This window comes from Micropterus dolomieu, linkage group LG02, assembly GCF_021292245.1.
Source record: "Micropterus dolomieu isolate WLL.071019.BEF.003 ecotype Adirondacks linkage group LG02, ASM2129224v1, whole genome shotgun sequence".
Lineage (NCBI taxonomy): Eukaryota > Metazoa > Chordata > Actinopteri > Centrarchiformes > Centrarchidae > Micropterus > Micropterus dolomieu.
The window spans coordinates 12,111,396-12,124,041 of NC_060151.1; the positions used below are offsets into that span (position 1 = coordinate 12,111,396).

The 12,646-nt window shown below is 40.4% G+C and overlaps 2 protein-coding genes across 3 annotated transcripts in view; one reads left to right on the forward strand and one right to left on the reverse strand.

Annotated features, from left to right (window-relative positions):
* Positions 1–12,646, forward strand: part of LOC123956913 (phosphoribosyl pyrophosphate synthase-associated protein 1) — a 35,039-nt gene that overhangs the window by 17,888 nt on the left and 4,505 nt on the right. Inside the window, exon 11 of one of the 2 annotated variants that reach the window (XM_046029479.1) lies at positions 2,825–2,913. The exons of the other annotated variant lie outside the window; for it this stretch is intronic. The gene's annotated coding sequence lies outside the window, so the exon portion shown is untranslated. Of the gene's footprint in view, positions 1–2,824; positions 2,914–12,646 lie in introns of those variants that run through there. 2 annotated transcript variants of the gene reach the window in all.
* On the reverse strand, positions 2,354–3,300 carry rasd4 (rasd family member 4). Its single transcript, XM_046029499.1, has one exon. It carries the CDS (start codon positions 3,140–3,142, stop codon positions 2,519–2,521), a length of 624 nt encoding a protein of 207 aa, XP_045885455.1. The 5' UTR covers positions 3,143–3,300; the 3' UTR covers positions 2,354–2,518.

Here is a 12,646-nt window from a genome sequence, read left to right on the forward strand (position 1 = left end):
TACATGAAGCACTTGATGTAGTGACAGTCAGAGATCCTATACTTGTTCAAAACTTCTCAGGTATCTGTAGAACACTGAGGAGCTTTGACCAAGTCTAGGAGCAGAGACACAAACAGAATTGTAAGCTGTCATTTGGTTTCAATAAGTCTGTGAAACAAATCTGTTGACTACATTTCTATGCGTGGTATCAAATAGTTATTTGAAAGCCTGTCTGCAAGCGATGCCCGTCGTCACTACAGCCTGAACGGAAAGCACCTGAGCTTTCCAAAAAAAAAAAAAAGACGGTCTGTCTCTCTTCGTTGTCCGTGTGCCACAAAGACGAAATTGCATGTCGCTGTGGACCGGCTCTGATGACCGCTGTGAGTTTAAACAGTACACAAAGAGGAACCAGAGATCTGATAATCATAGGTCACTTCCTCGTCTGATTCTGGGGAAACAATGCACCGTCTCTGAACATGTTTGGAAAGGGGAAGCATACCTTTTTCTCTCTGGGCCTTAACAGTCAGGATTTCTTGTTAACAATACATATGAAGGGCTATTAGGGAATCAAAATGAACGCAGAGGCCTGAATACTTTAATTGTGCGATTGTAAGTGCTTCAATCTGCAGCACTACTACAACTTCCCACACTGCGGTTTCACATAGGATCCAGAAGGCCAACATTTTGCAGTGTATTGCTGAGGTTGCACTAGGATGTAGCCTGTTGATCAGAAAATGCATTGGTTAACGTGGTTTTTTAACTGTTTGTAATTCCGACTTAAATCTTGCCTCGCCTGCTTGGTGGGAATAAAAACCTGCAGACTCTCTTCCCTCATTAAACTGTGTTGTGGTTGTGTCTGCACTGAACAGACATAAGTCACAAGACTTGAAAAACTGCTGAAACACACTGCAAATGAGGTACATTACACAGCATACGTCCAACATTTTCAGTTGCTAATTTCGCTATAAATTACCTTTTAGGGCCACATAGCCTGTGTTTTTTTTTTTTTATTTGTGTATTGTCGCAGGCAGTGGAGACAGAAGTTGATAAGGCATTTACAGGTTGTTATGTTCCATTATAATGTCACTGTTGAAACCCTTGTTTGAAAAGACCTGCTTTCTCATATTGACCGACAGAGAGGATTCAGCAAACATTGACCACCAGAGGGCAGTGCAACACAGAACAGAGAGATCACGGCATTTATTTTGTGTGGGCGCGACACAGCAACGCGTTAAGTCCATATCTTTATTTCACTAGGATAAAGATGAAGCTTTCCAGGGAGTGTTTGGTACATTTAGTAGAATCAACACCAATCACTTAAAATGCAGACAGGTCATCCAAGTTCTTCTTTTTCAGTCTTTTTAAAACTTACATTTCTGGTTAGACCAGCACTGTTCTCAAGAACAGATTTTGACAATTAGTCAACACAATACAGTTTTGGAGTGGAAAATACAGTCATTTAATATTACATTCAAATAACAGATGTCTCCAATTGCTGTGACAGAAGAACTAAAAATTTAAAAACTCTTTCTAAAGTTTTCTAAATACCTACTAGTAGTTTACAACGTTAGTTCCACATGTAATATTGTCATTATTTCTTTAGCGGAAGCTTCTCTTTTCAACTTAGATGAATACATTAAGTATGTAAATCTGACGAATATCATAACTGCTCCATGAGACAACACTTCATTCTTGTCTCTTCTTTCATGTATCAGTCAGATCAGTAAAAATTAAGAGATTGATAATGAATGTGTGGAGAGTGAATGAGAAAAGCAGTGGGACTATAGGAGTATAAGTATAGGAAAATGGCTTTATTTACCTTGAAAAAAGCACTGAATAAGATCACCAGAAATCACCTTGGTCTGTTATGGTAAAAAGAAAATACCATTTGAATTGAATTACAAAATAAAGTTGGTTATAAACTAAAGCTTACTCGTATAAAAAAAGAGAATGTATTAGCCAAAGACAGAAAGAGAAAAAACACCTACAGTTTCCAATTTAAGTTCTGCTTCTATTGTTCACTTTATTCATATTATGTAAACAGTCTTTTTGCATAAATAATCATCACAAACTTATTGCACTTTTTCAAGACCATCAACGCAAATAACCTAAAAAGAAATATCACATATACATTTGACTGAAAACTGAGCTTGTAGTGGATAAAGATACATAAAGCTGCTTCTACGCTGTCACAACTTATTACATCTTTTTTTTTTTGACATTCCCAGAAAGTCGTTTTCCCCCCTTCTGTTCCACAAACACTTGTTCAACAACATTCTTTCACGTGTTGAAGGTGGTGTCCTTCCTTATTTCAGCGTCTTTGTGCTTCCAGTGTTGTTGTGGGGTTTGATGTTTTCAAGCCCGATGAGGAAATACAACTCTTAGTCTTTCATTAGAGTCTTGACACATTTAACACTGTCTCTTGGTTTGTGTCTCCGCATCACCAAAGTCCTTTCAGTCTCTTTCTCCCTGTCTCTTGTGGGCATGTCTTCATGTTTTGTTTTTTTGGTGGCGTTGCCTTCTGAGCAGCTCCACATCATTATGAGATGAGGCAGCTGTTGGTCTTGTTCAAAGGGGGTCTTTTTTTGATCTCCTTGGGGAAGGTCTCTCGTCTCCGGTACAGCACAGGACTGAGCCAACTGGGCAGGTTGGCCTGCTTGAGCAGCTCCCTGAAAGCTTCAAGCACGTTGATGTTTTCTTTGGCGGAGGACTCCAGGTAGCTTTGGTTCCAGTCCATCTCTACAGTGGACAGCATGTCCTCGCTGGACACCCGACGCTCACTTAGACGGTCTATCTTGTTGCCTATCACCACAATTGGCGTGTACTTGTCCTCTTTGATCTCCAGGATCTCCTCTCGCAGACTCTTGACCGCCTCCAGGGATTCTGGGTCATCCACGGCGTAGACCAGGGCAAAGGCATCGCTGTTCTGAATGGACAGCTTACGCATGGCAGGGAAGGAGTAGCTGCCACTGGTGTCCATGATGTTGATGGTGACTTTGACACCCCCCACCTCGTACTCCTTCCTGTGGAGCTCCTCCACTGTGCGCCGGTGCTTGGGCTCAAAGGTGTTTTTGAGGAAGCGCTGGATGAGGGCTGTCTTCCCCACTCCAGCTGCTCCCAAAAACACGAGACGCACGTCTGTCTTCTTCACTTGAAGAGACATGATGACTTTCTGCTGCTGTTTTTCTCCAAAGAAGTGCTCAAATAATCTGTCTTCTGTTTCTGCTGCTTTTCTGTAATTCTCTTCTCCTTTGCCTGCGGATCCTTGACTAAAACCAGTTTTGATGTCAGTGGTGGAGCTGGATGTGTTGAAGAGGACGATGACAGCAGATGCATGTTCAGTGTCAGGCTGCACTCTGTATTTATGTTCACACACGTTAACCTGCCCTTCCCCCTCCTGCTCCCAGCCTATCCGGAGTATCTCCCTCTCTCTGTCTGTGAACTTACAGAAGCCAATTGCAGACATTCATGCAAATCAAGCAGAGTCAGAGAGTTTATGTAAAAAAACAAAACAAAAATCAACTGAGGAAAAGACAGTTAATTGTAAAAAGAGGTTTGGAGATACACATCTTATTAGAAGTATTTCAGTTTAAACACTTATGCACAATCAATCGTGTTTGTTTTGAGTCCAGTCATTTTGTTTGAAAGACATAAATGCTCTTGCAGTCATTTTGGTAGTCATCCCAGACTGTTTTTTTTTTTTTTTTTTAAATATATAATCGATACCAACGTAGTCACTTTAAAGCACGATTATAAATACTTATATTACTACACTTTGCAAGAGAAAATAAAATCTAATTCATTATTACAAATTATGTCTTATTGTTTCTGCACACACGTCAGGTGTTCTGTTGAAGAATTGCACAGTTTTGAACATGTTTAACAGAACGGTTTTCATTAGCATGGGTTGATTACAATAAAGGTGTAGGTTTGCTGCAATAGCCTCAGGAAGGCTGAATAACAACAACAACATAAGGTTATGGGTCCATATAGCGTTCTTTTTCTCTGGCAGAAAAGCACTGGCAGCCCACTGGGGAGAGCTGGGATGAAGTGATTGTGTGGTGAGAGATAGTAAACCTAAGGCCACTGTTTAAAAATCAAAGAATACATGTAATAATCAGAACACTCACATAAGAATGTAGCACTAGCAGAGCGCTAAACATCTTTTGACTTTATGAGCGATTCTCTGTTAAAATCAGCAGGGGGAGGTTTGCAGCTCTCTCTCTATCTCAATTCAATTTAGAGGGCTTTATAGGCACGAAAGGTGCAAGGTTGCCAAAGCATCAAAATATAATTTGTCCAAATGTATGGACAGCACACAATAACAGCTTTGGTGTCTGATTGAACAACACCCTCTCTCTCTCAGAGCTGTCCAATGTTCTGAAACAACAGCCAAGCAATAGTCACATGTATAATTTGCGCCTTGAGGGCACATCTTAATGATCTAATATGACTTCACTCCCACAGGTGATGCAAACGAGTTTGCTCAAATATTGGTACAGTGAGTTCTGTACTCCCAAAATTTTGGTAGGGACCGTCCATAGCCTAAGGACAAACCTACGCCCTTGGATAACAACCTATTTTAACAAAACAAACACATAGTACGTAGTGCACGTGTTACCGACTCTTCTATTGCGTTAAAATCATGTAATGTCTGAAAAAGAGTGTGTTCACTTCCATTGTCTTCACTGTGCTGCTAAGATTCAGATGTCCACTGTGTGGGAGGCATCATGGTTTTCACTCAGACAAAGTAGAAAAATCATATGTAAAATTACAGTAATCATTTTCATACTCGGATCTCTCACATGCTCTGTGGGCCCAGACTTTGTCACTTGTTGCTATGATACCACAGCATCCGTTACAGGTTTATGAGTAGAGATGTGCACCTTATTAGTGCTGTCAAACGTTAGTCCAACTGTTCACACTAGACAGCGGTAATGGCCAGTAACAAGGGAATAATAGGCTAATTAGGCAAATTTAAAGCACATTGCGTGTCAGCATATTTGATTGGCTTAACACAGAGTATGTTATTTAGAATAATGAACACATTTTATTGCCGCTATCTCAAAGGTTTTTGTTGTACCTCATGTACATTATATATAATATTCAACTGCAGGCCAACCAACGTTTTTTCTCTCTTGGCCTAGTCACTTTAGATTGGACCATATTTGTGCCAGGATTGTTTGTTTAAACTGATGACATACCCATGTGTGAGTATCTGTGTTTGTTATTCTGTTACAGATGTGTGTAAATCGTATTTTCTGCTGAGGAAAAAAACATTCTTCTTTTGCAGCAATGCAGCAGAGAATAAATGTATGCTCTAATCACAAAGAGGGGATTAACTGGCCTCTTTCGCTCTGTAGAGACAAAATGGTCTGAAGCTAAAGCTCAAGGCCCCTAAGCAATTCAAATTCATTAAACGCAGGAGGAAGACAGTGCCAGCATGGGAGCATATATATAGTATATTTAATTTTGCACAAACTGCTCATTCTTATTGGTGTAGTTTACAGGTTATTACAAATAAAATGTAGACTTTGAGAATGAGAGAAGCGTGAATGTAATGTGTTTTTAAAGCAGCTATAATTGATTTCTTTAGGCCAGAACAATCTGTGAACACTACACTGCCATTTGGTGCTTGGCAGCCATAGACTATAGTAGTACAGTTTGTATTTAGAGAGGTTCTTTTTCTGGAAACAGCTGTCTGCTGTGGCTGAAAACAAGGCTGATGTGAGACTGAACCAAAACATTAAACTTGCAGGCTGTAATATCAGTGAGCTGAACTTGCGACTATAAACGACAGCATGACGCAGTAAAGAATCTCTAACCCTCTGAAATGAATGAATTGTATTCTCAAATTTGCTTTCAGAAAGCTATCGTAGGGGAAGCACTTATGTCTCTTAATGACCAATGCCAGTTCAGTTGTTTTGCATACAATCTAACTATTTAAGTTCATACACCGGAAACAAACCGAACCCTATTCTCTCTTACTATATTAATGTAGTCTCGGTGAGAGATTATCATGTCCTGATAGTTTCATGAATAAATTTTTTTTATACATGTGTGTTTAGAGAGTTTTTTTAAACAGCAGGCTTTATCCTGTGTTGGGCTGCTGGTCACTCTCTCTGGCTCAGAGGTGTTAGTCTGTGATGATGACTGGCTGTGTTAAAGGGAGGAACAAGCTGTTCTCAAAGCACACAGTCTTTTATTTGGTTACAGAGGAGGGAAACCTGGCACTTTGCTGATCCAGTACGATTTTTGCACACTGCTTAATGTGGATTTATTATGCTCATTTTTAGCTTTATATCTTTATTCTGGGATTCCACTAGAGTAGCTTTGCATGATTCACAGCTCATAAAAAATCTTATTTATATTATAATTGATTAGCCACTTTCCGTGAGATTTACTGAACAAACATCCAAAAACTGTAAGAGTATTCCTGAGCAGAGTAGTCACGCATAGTCAGACCTATCTCCACACTTTGTTTTAGAGCTGTGCTAGCTCTGGGAGAAAGTCCTATGAGCAGAGCTGTCGAATACTGTGACAGACTGAGAGGGTGGATGGACACATCCATGTACTTTTACTTGTGGATGTGTTGTGCCTGGAGAGACGACTGTATATGGTCATCCCTGCCTAGCTAATTAGAATAAACACGTTGGAAACCTAATCTGAAGCCGGAGCCCTTTTCACATTGATTACCGTTACATAGGTTTACCTCATTATTTCAAACTTTGGCCACATTTAGTATGAACATCCGACATTGTGACAAAATATATATGATAGAAGATAAGGAAAAACATAATGTCCTCTTTAAGTTACAACAGTCTTTGATATGCCATAGGAGTAGTATTATAGTTGGTGGAATGCCAATAATAACATGCAGTCGGTGGATAAGAAAGTCATATATTATGAGTACAACATGTGTTTATTTAGCAGGGTGTGTTTGTTCGAGCTGCACCCCGGCCTGTCAGTCACACAGTCATGTCATGTTTCATTAAGTGTGACAAGGAGAACATTTAGCCCTGTCACACTTTGTTGTGTGACAGCAACAGTGCCAGCGATGTGATCTCAGGACAAAAGGTCATGGGTCTATCCTTGGGAATTTGAAAGTTTACATTGCAAGCACGAACTTAGAGTACAAAACAAACAATGTCATAATAGTCATTAATATGAGAGTCCCACATGAGTGGGACTGTTTCTTCTGTTCCATAAGTAAACAAGGATGTACTATAAGCTGTAATACAGGCTGACCTAGAAACACTGCACCATGCTGTAAAGTCTTTTGATCTTTACAGCTGAGCTAGGTGGACAATTTAGGTCTGCACTCCTGTGGAGGGTGTGATGAAGTCTGATCAGACACAGAATCTGTACACTGTGTATGCCCATGGAGTAAATGTGTTGCCTCTGTAGGCTAATCCCATTAAATTGAGATATAAAGCAGAATGGCCCGCGACCCTGTACGCAGGATAAGCGGTTGACGATGGATGGATGGATGGATGGAAAGCAGAATGGAAGTTTTTTGCTTTTGAGTGCAATTTGTTCTTATTTATCGTTCTTGCAATTATGTCTAACATCTTACAACCAGTGATCTACTTTGGCAGGTTTGGCAAGTGTGGATACACATTGGGTTTGTATTATTTCAGAATTTTAGCCTTAAGTCACAACTCCACTGCACATGTGGCTATTGTCTACTTTTGTCAGTGTCTCTCCACAGAGAGGTATATGCAAACTGAAAATTAGTCCTAATAAATCCAGAACATTTCTGTTAATGTCTCAACTTGTTCTCATATTTTTATTCAACTACTTCTTCTTATTATTATTATTGTTATTACAGACACCTTTTTACATGCATGTCAAAAAGCACAGACCTGAAAACTCACCTCAGCCTGCTAACACCAGCCCACTCATTTCTTATCCTTTCTCTTAATCCCTCCTTTTCATTCAGTGGATTTGTGACTTTAGACGGTGCACACGCAGACCGCTCACACAAGTGTGTATTCAAACCTCCTTCCTCCTGTAGTTTGGCTACAGGTCCCCTGAAATTGTACTTTGGATCTGGAACATCATGTCCTGGATAATGACAGGTGTGGTGGTGGTGGTGGGGGCAGGAACAACAGCAGCAGTGGTAACTGGTCTCATTACACCTCGCTGCAATAGAAGGTGTTCTCTCTGTTTGAGGAACCATTAGTCATTGTGAGTTAAAAGGCTCTACCTGTGTGTGTGTGTGTATAGTTTAAGAAACAAACACCAGCTCTTTCACACACTTATCCAGTGTTTTGTGCCTGAATCCTTTTTTTTAATTCTCCTTTATGTATTTTTACCCAGAATATTTCTTAAAGTATTGAATCAGCAGCAACCAATAGAGCATAGTCTCCTCTTTCATCTTTCTTTTTCTGGGTCAACAGATATCTAACAAAACCACATTGGCAGTTTCTTTTCTGTGAAAAGTGACTGAAGCAGAATCTTTGTATACATCAGAGGTCCGCAGTGCCGACTGGCCCAGCAAGAACATTCATTCTGAACATCCCATGATGAAGCTAAAAACATTTTGGACTGGTTGTATGCAGCCTTTGTTATGCAACCTGTGGCCATGGAAGGGGGAGGGCTGCTAAGTAAAAGAGGCATAGAAAAGCAGCAGGTATTCATTTTAGGTTTGATTGAAATGGCAGTTAGATATGACGTACAGTACTTTTTCTTACATTGAGTCAACTTATATAAGACAATATCTAATAGAAGGTGGAAACACATACAAGTAAGCCCTACTAAAAGAGAGATGTTAGCTTCAGTGAATTCCTTTTGCTGAGGAAAGACAGCAACATGAAACAGCACATATCAGATACCAGCTTTCTCTGCATTTGTTATTTTCACTGTATGTAAAATTTAAGCCTCCATCTCTCATTTGAAGCTTAATTTGGAGTAGAATGTAAGACCGTAGATATATTTTGCAACTTGGACATTTTTTGTGTTGCATGTTATTGTCAGAATGAGAAATGATATCTCCGAGTGTTGCATTGCTTGTCACCACTTTCTACGCATGGATTTGTAAGCTGTGTTGGTGGCTTTATCAAATTGTTATCAAATCATTTACAATACGAATGCTTTATAGATGACATACGCTATTAATTAGAGCATTATTTTAAATGATGCAATATCCCTTAAACACCAGCTTGTTCATTCTACTACAGCATGGCATTTAGTTTTTTTAGCACTAGAACGGCCAAGACTTTTTCCTCTGCAAACATTCCCTGGAGCATGAACTCAGAGTTGTTGCTGCTGATATTTATATATAAATATATATTTTTTTACTTGACCCAATTTCACATTTCAAACTTTTCCACATTTCCACACAGAAGTTTACACAGAACCTTTTTGCCCTCCAGTTTTTCATATGGCTTACCAGTGTTAGTAATTTAGTATGTCTGTGTATGGGCTAACTGCAGACTGTGGGGTTGTGTTAGGTGAAGTCCACATAACCTAATAGACAGCCAAGTTACACTGACATGTTAAGATTAAATAAAACAAGGCAAACATCCTCATGAAAGCTACACCTCCGCTCATTTAGTTATAATGGGGTGATAAATTGACCGTGCACTAAACTCTGTCCCCCTCACACATTGCCCACCTCTACCTGTGTGTTAGGGCTACCTCGCATATGTGTGGTGTCCACAGTTGGCGCTGCTGCTGCGGCACTGCTGCTGCCAGCCCTATCTTGCTACATTGAGTTTGCCTTTGATAAATACAATACAATAAAAACCTTGTTAACAAATGAAGGGATTCTGTCCGCAGAAACACTAGAGGCCTTTTAATCTGAAACGGATCCTGGAGGTACTTTTTTATATCTGTGACACTACAGCTTTGATGTCTGTGTCTGTGATATTTCACAGACAACTGCGCGCTTTCAACTGCGCGCTTCACAGAAAAAATAGGCGAGGCTAAGAGGGCTACGCTAGGCTAGTGATATTGGTCCTTGAATCTGGAACACCATTACCGGAAACACATAAACTGACATAATGTTTTAAAATTAATTTAAATGTTAATTTATTCTGAAGCGTAAATGTTCCGTACTTATACAGCGCCTTTCTAGTCTTTTCGACCACTCAAAGCGTTTTTTACACTACATCTGCATTCATCATTCACACACTGAGCCTAAGGGCTCAAACAGAAACTAACATTCACACAGATTCATACACTGGCAGAACAGCCAGTTCAGAACAGGGGCAATTCAGGGTTCAGTATCTTGCCCAAGTGTCCCAAGAAAATTGTCATTTATTCTTGCATGTACTGTAGTTCACAGTGAAAATAAGCTGTTGAATCCATAAGTTTTCTTTTCAGCATCGTCTCTGCACATGGACATGTATGAAACGGTGTGACAGCGCATGTAAATGAAATCAGCATAGAATTAGCATAAAATAAGCTGCTAGGAGGGAAGCTGGAGATCGGGGAGAACAACCTCTGCTGCTGTGACATATAGATGACCTACCCCTGCCGCTTTGTGTTGCTTATCGGGCTCTCGCAAATGTTTCACATCCACAGAGATGAAATAACACAGAGAGAGAGAGAGAGAGAGTCACATTATTTATATTCATAATGTTTTCTGGACACTAAATTATAGCTTTGTACGTGTTCAGGGGAGCAGGTGTGGGACTGACTGATATGTGTTGTTTACAAAGCCATGGATGTTCTGTGACACACATACCTGCTTATATGCTCCCCTGAACACATACAAAGCTATAATTTTGTGTCCAGAAAACATTCTAAATATAAATAATTAAAACTGAAAATATGAATTTGAGATTTTGAATGTTTTTCTGGCTGGCACATTTTTTTGACAATCAAACCACTTTTGTACTTTTCTTGTGATTGTCATTGTTCTGAATGTGAATAAATTAGTTATTGATTCCATAAACTGACAAATCTCTGCTTTGATAACAACTATTACTGTATATATCATACAGATAGTGATCAAATAGCTCATCACTATGGAGATTTGGTCCATTCCTTGTTATAATGATGGCTTTGCTGTTTCATCTTACTGACAGCGATACTTTCTTATGGGAATGGCAGCTCTGCACCCTTCTGCATCTAAGGCAGTGAATTCAGTCATACATACAGATGCTCACCGTGAACAGTATAGGGGAAGGTACTTCATATGCTTGGTCTGAAACATGCATCAAATATGATCTCATAGGGGCTTCATCTCTTCCTTTCAATAGAAAAACATCCCTGTAGGCCTAGCTTAATGCATGTGTTATTCTTGTGATAAATCAGGCTGTCTGTCTGCTGTTAACAAAGGCTTGTTAAGATTCAACCTTCAGCAGTATGAATTTGACAAAATCTGATGGTGTTTTAAGATAACCCACAAAGAACCATCTGACCTTCAACTCTGTCAGGATTCCCTGTCCTGGGTTCCTGTGTTGGTACTGTTTCTAGGTCCCCAAGAGAGGACTGTATTGATCAGTGCGCTGCATTGGATGTGTGCCGCTAACGCTTGAGAATGTTAAAAGCTGACTTTGTATAGTGTGTTACGAGGCCAAGGCCAGCTCTCTTAAAGTCACTGTCTACATCCTGCCATTTGAGACTTTTTTTTTCATATCCTTATGTTTTTGTTGAGCGTATGCAAACACATTTTCCATCTGGTTCAAACGCAGTGTCTTTCCGTGAATGAGTGTCCCAGTGATTGTGAGTTATGACTTAGAATGTTTCTGTGCTGCACATTCATAGTGCAGAATCAGAATTAGAAGGAGCTTTATTGCCAATTAGTGTATTAAACATATGAGGAACTTGCTTTGGTGATAAGGTGCTACACACAGACAAACATACAGTTAACATAAATAAATGTAGTAATAGAGAAAGAACAAATATATAAATTGACAATATAAAAATATACAACAACAAAGATTTACAATTAACAACAAATATGTGCAATGTGCCAGGTTTGTGCATGATATGAAATTAAATAATATTTACAAGTGCATAGACAATTGTATTATTTGAAAGGGGGGAGTGTCAGTGAGGGACCCGGGCCTTGTTAATGAGCTGCAGACGGGAAGAAGCTGCTTTTGTGGCGAGAGGTTTTGGTCCTGATGGACCGCAGCCTCCTGCCAGAGGGGAGAGTCTGAAACAGTTTGTGTCCAGGGTGGGAGGAGTCAGCTGCAATCTTTCCTGCTCGCCTCAGAGTCCTGGAGGCGTGCAGGTCCTGAAGAGAAGGAAGATTGCAGCCAGTCACCTTCTCTGCAGAGCGAATGATGCGCTGCAGCCTGCCCTTGTCTCTGGCAGTGGCAGCAGCGTACCAGATGGTGATGGAGACGGTGAGATGGACTCAGTGATGGAGGTGTAGAAGTGCACTATCATTGTCTTTGGCAGGCTGAACTTCTTCAGCTGCAGCAGGAAGTACATCCTCTGCTGAGCCTTCTTGGTGAGGGAGGTGATGTTCAGCTCCCATCCTGAGTCACAGGATGATGGGGGAGGGTGCGGCTGTGCTTTTTCTGAAGTCCACGACCATCTCCATGGTCTTCAAAGCGTTGAGCTCCAGACTGTTCTGACTGCACCAGGACACCAGATGGTCGATCTCCCGCCTGCAGGCGGACTCATCCCCACCTGAGATGAGCCCATTGAGGGTGGTGTTGTCCGCAAACTTCAGGAGCTTGTCGGACTGGTGCCTGGAGGTGCA

Bases quoted from the DNA above. Each gene is read 5' to 3' on its own strand.
- rasd4 (XM_046029499.1), bottom strand. From the start codon at position 3,142: ATGTCTCTTCAAGTGAAGAAGACAGACGTGCGTCTCGTGTTTTTGGGA.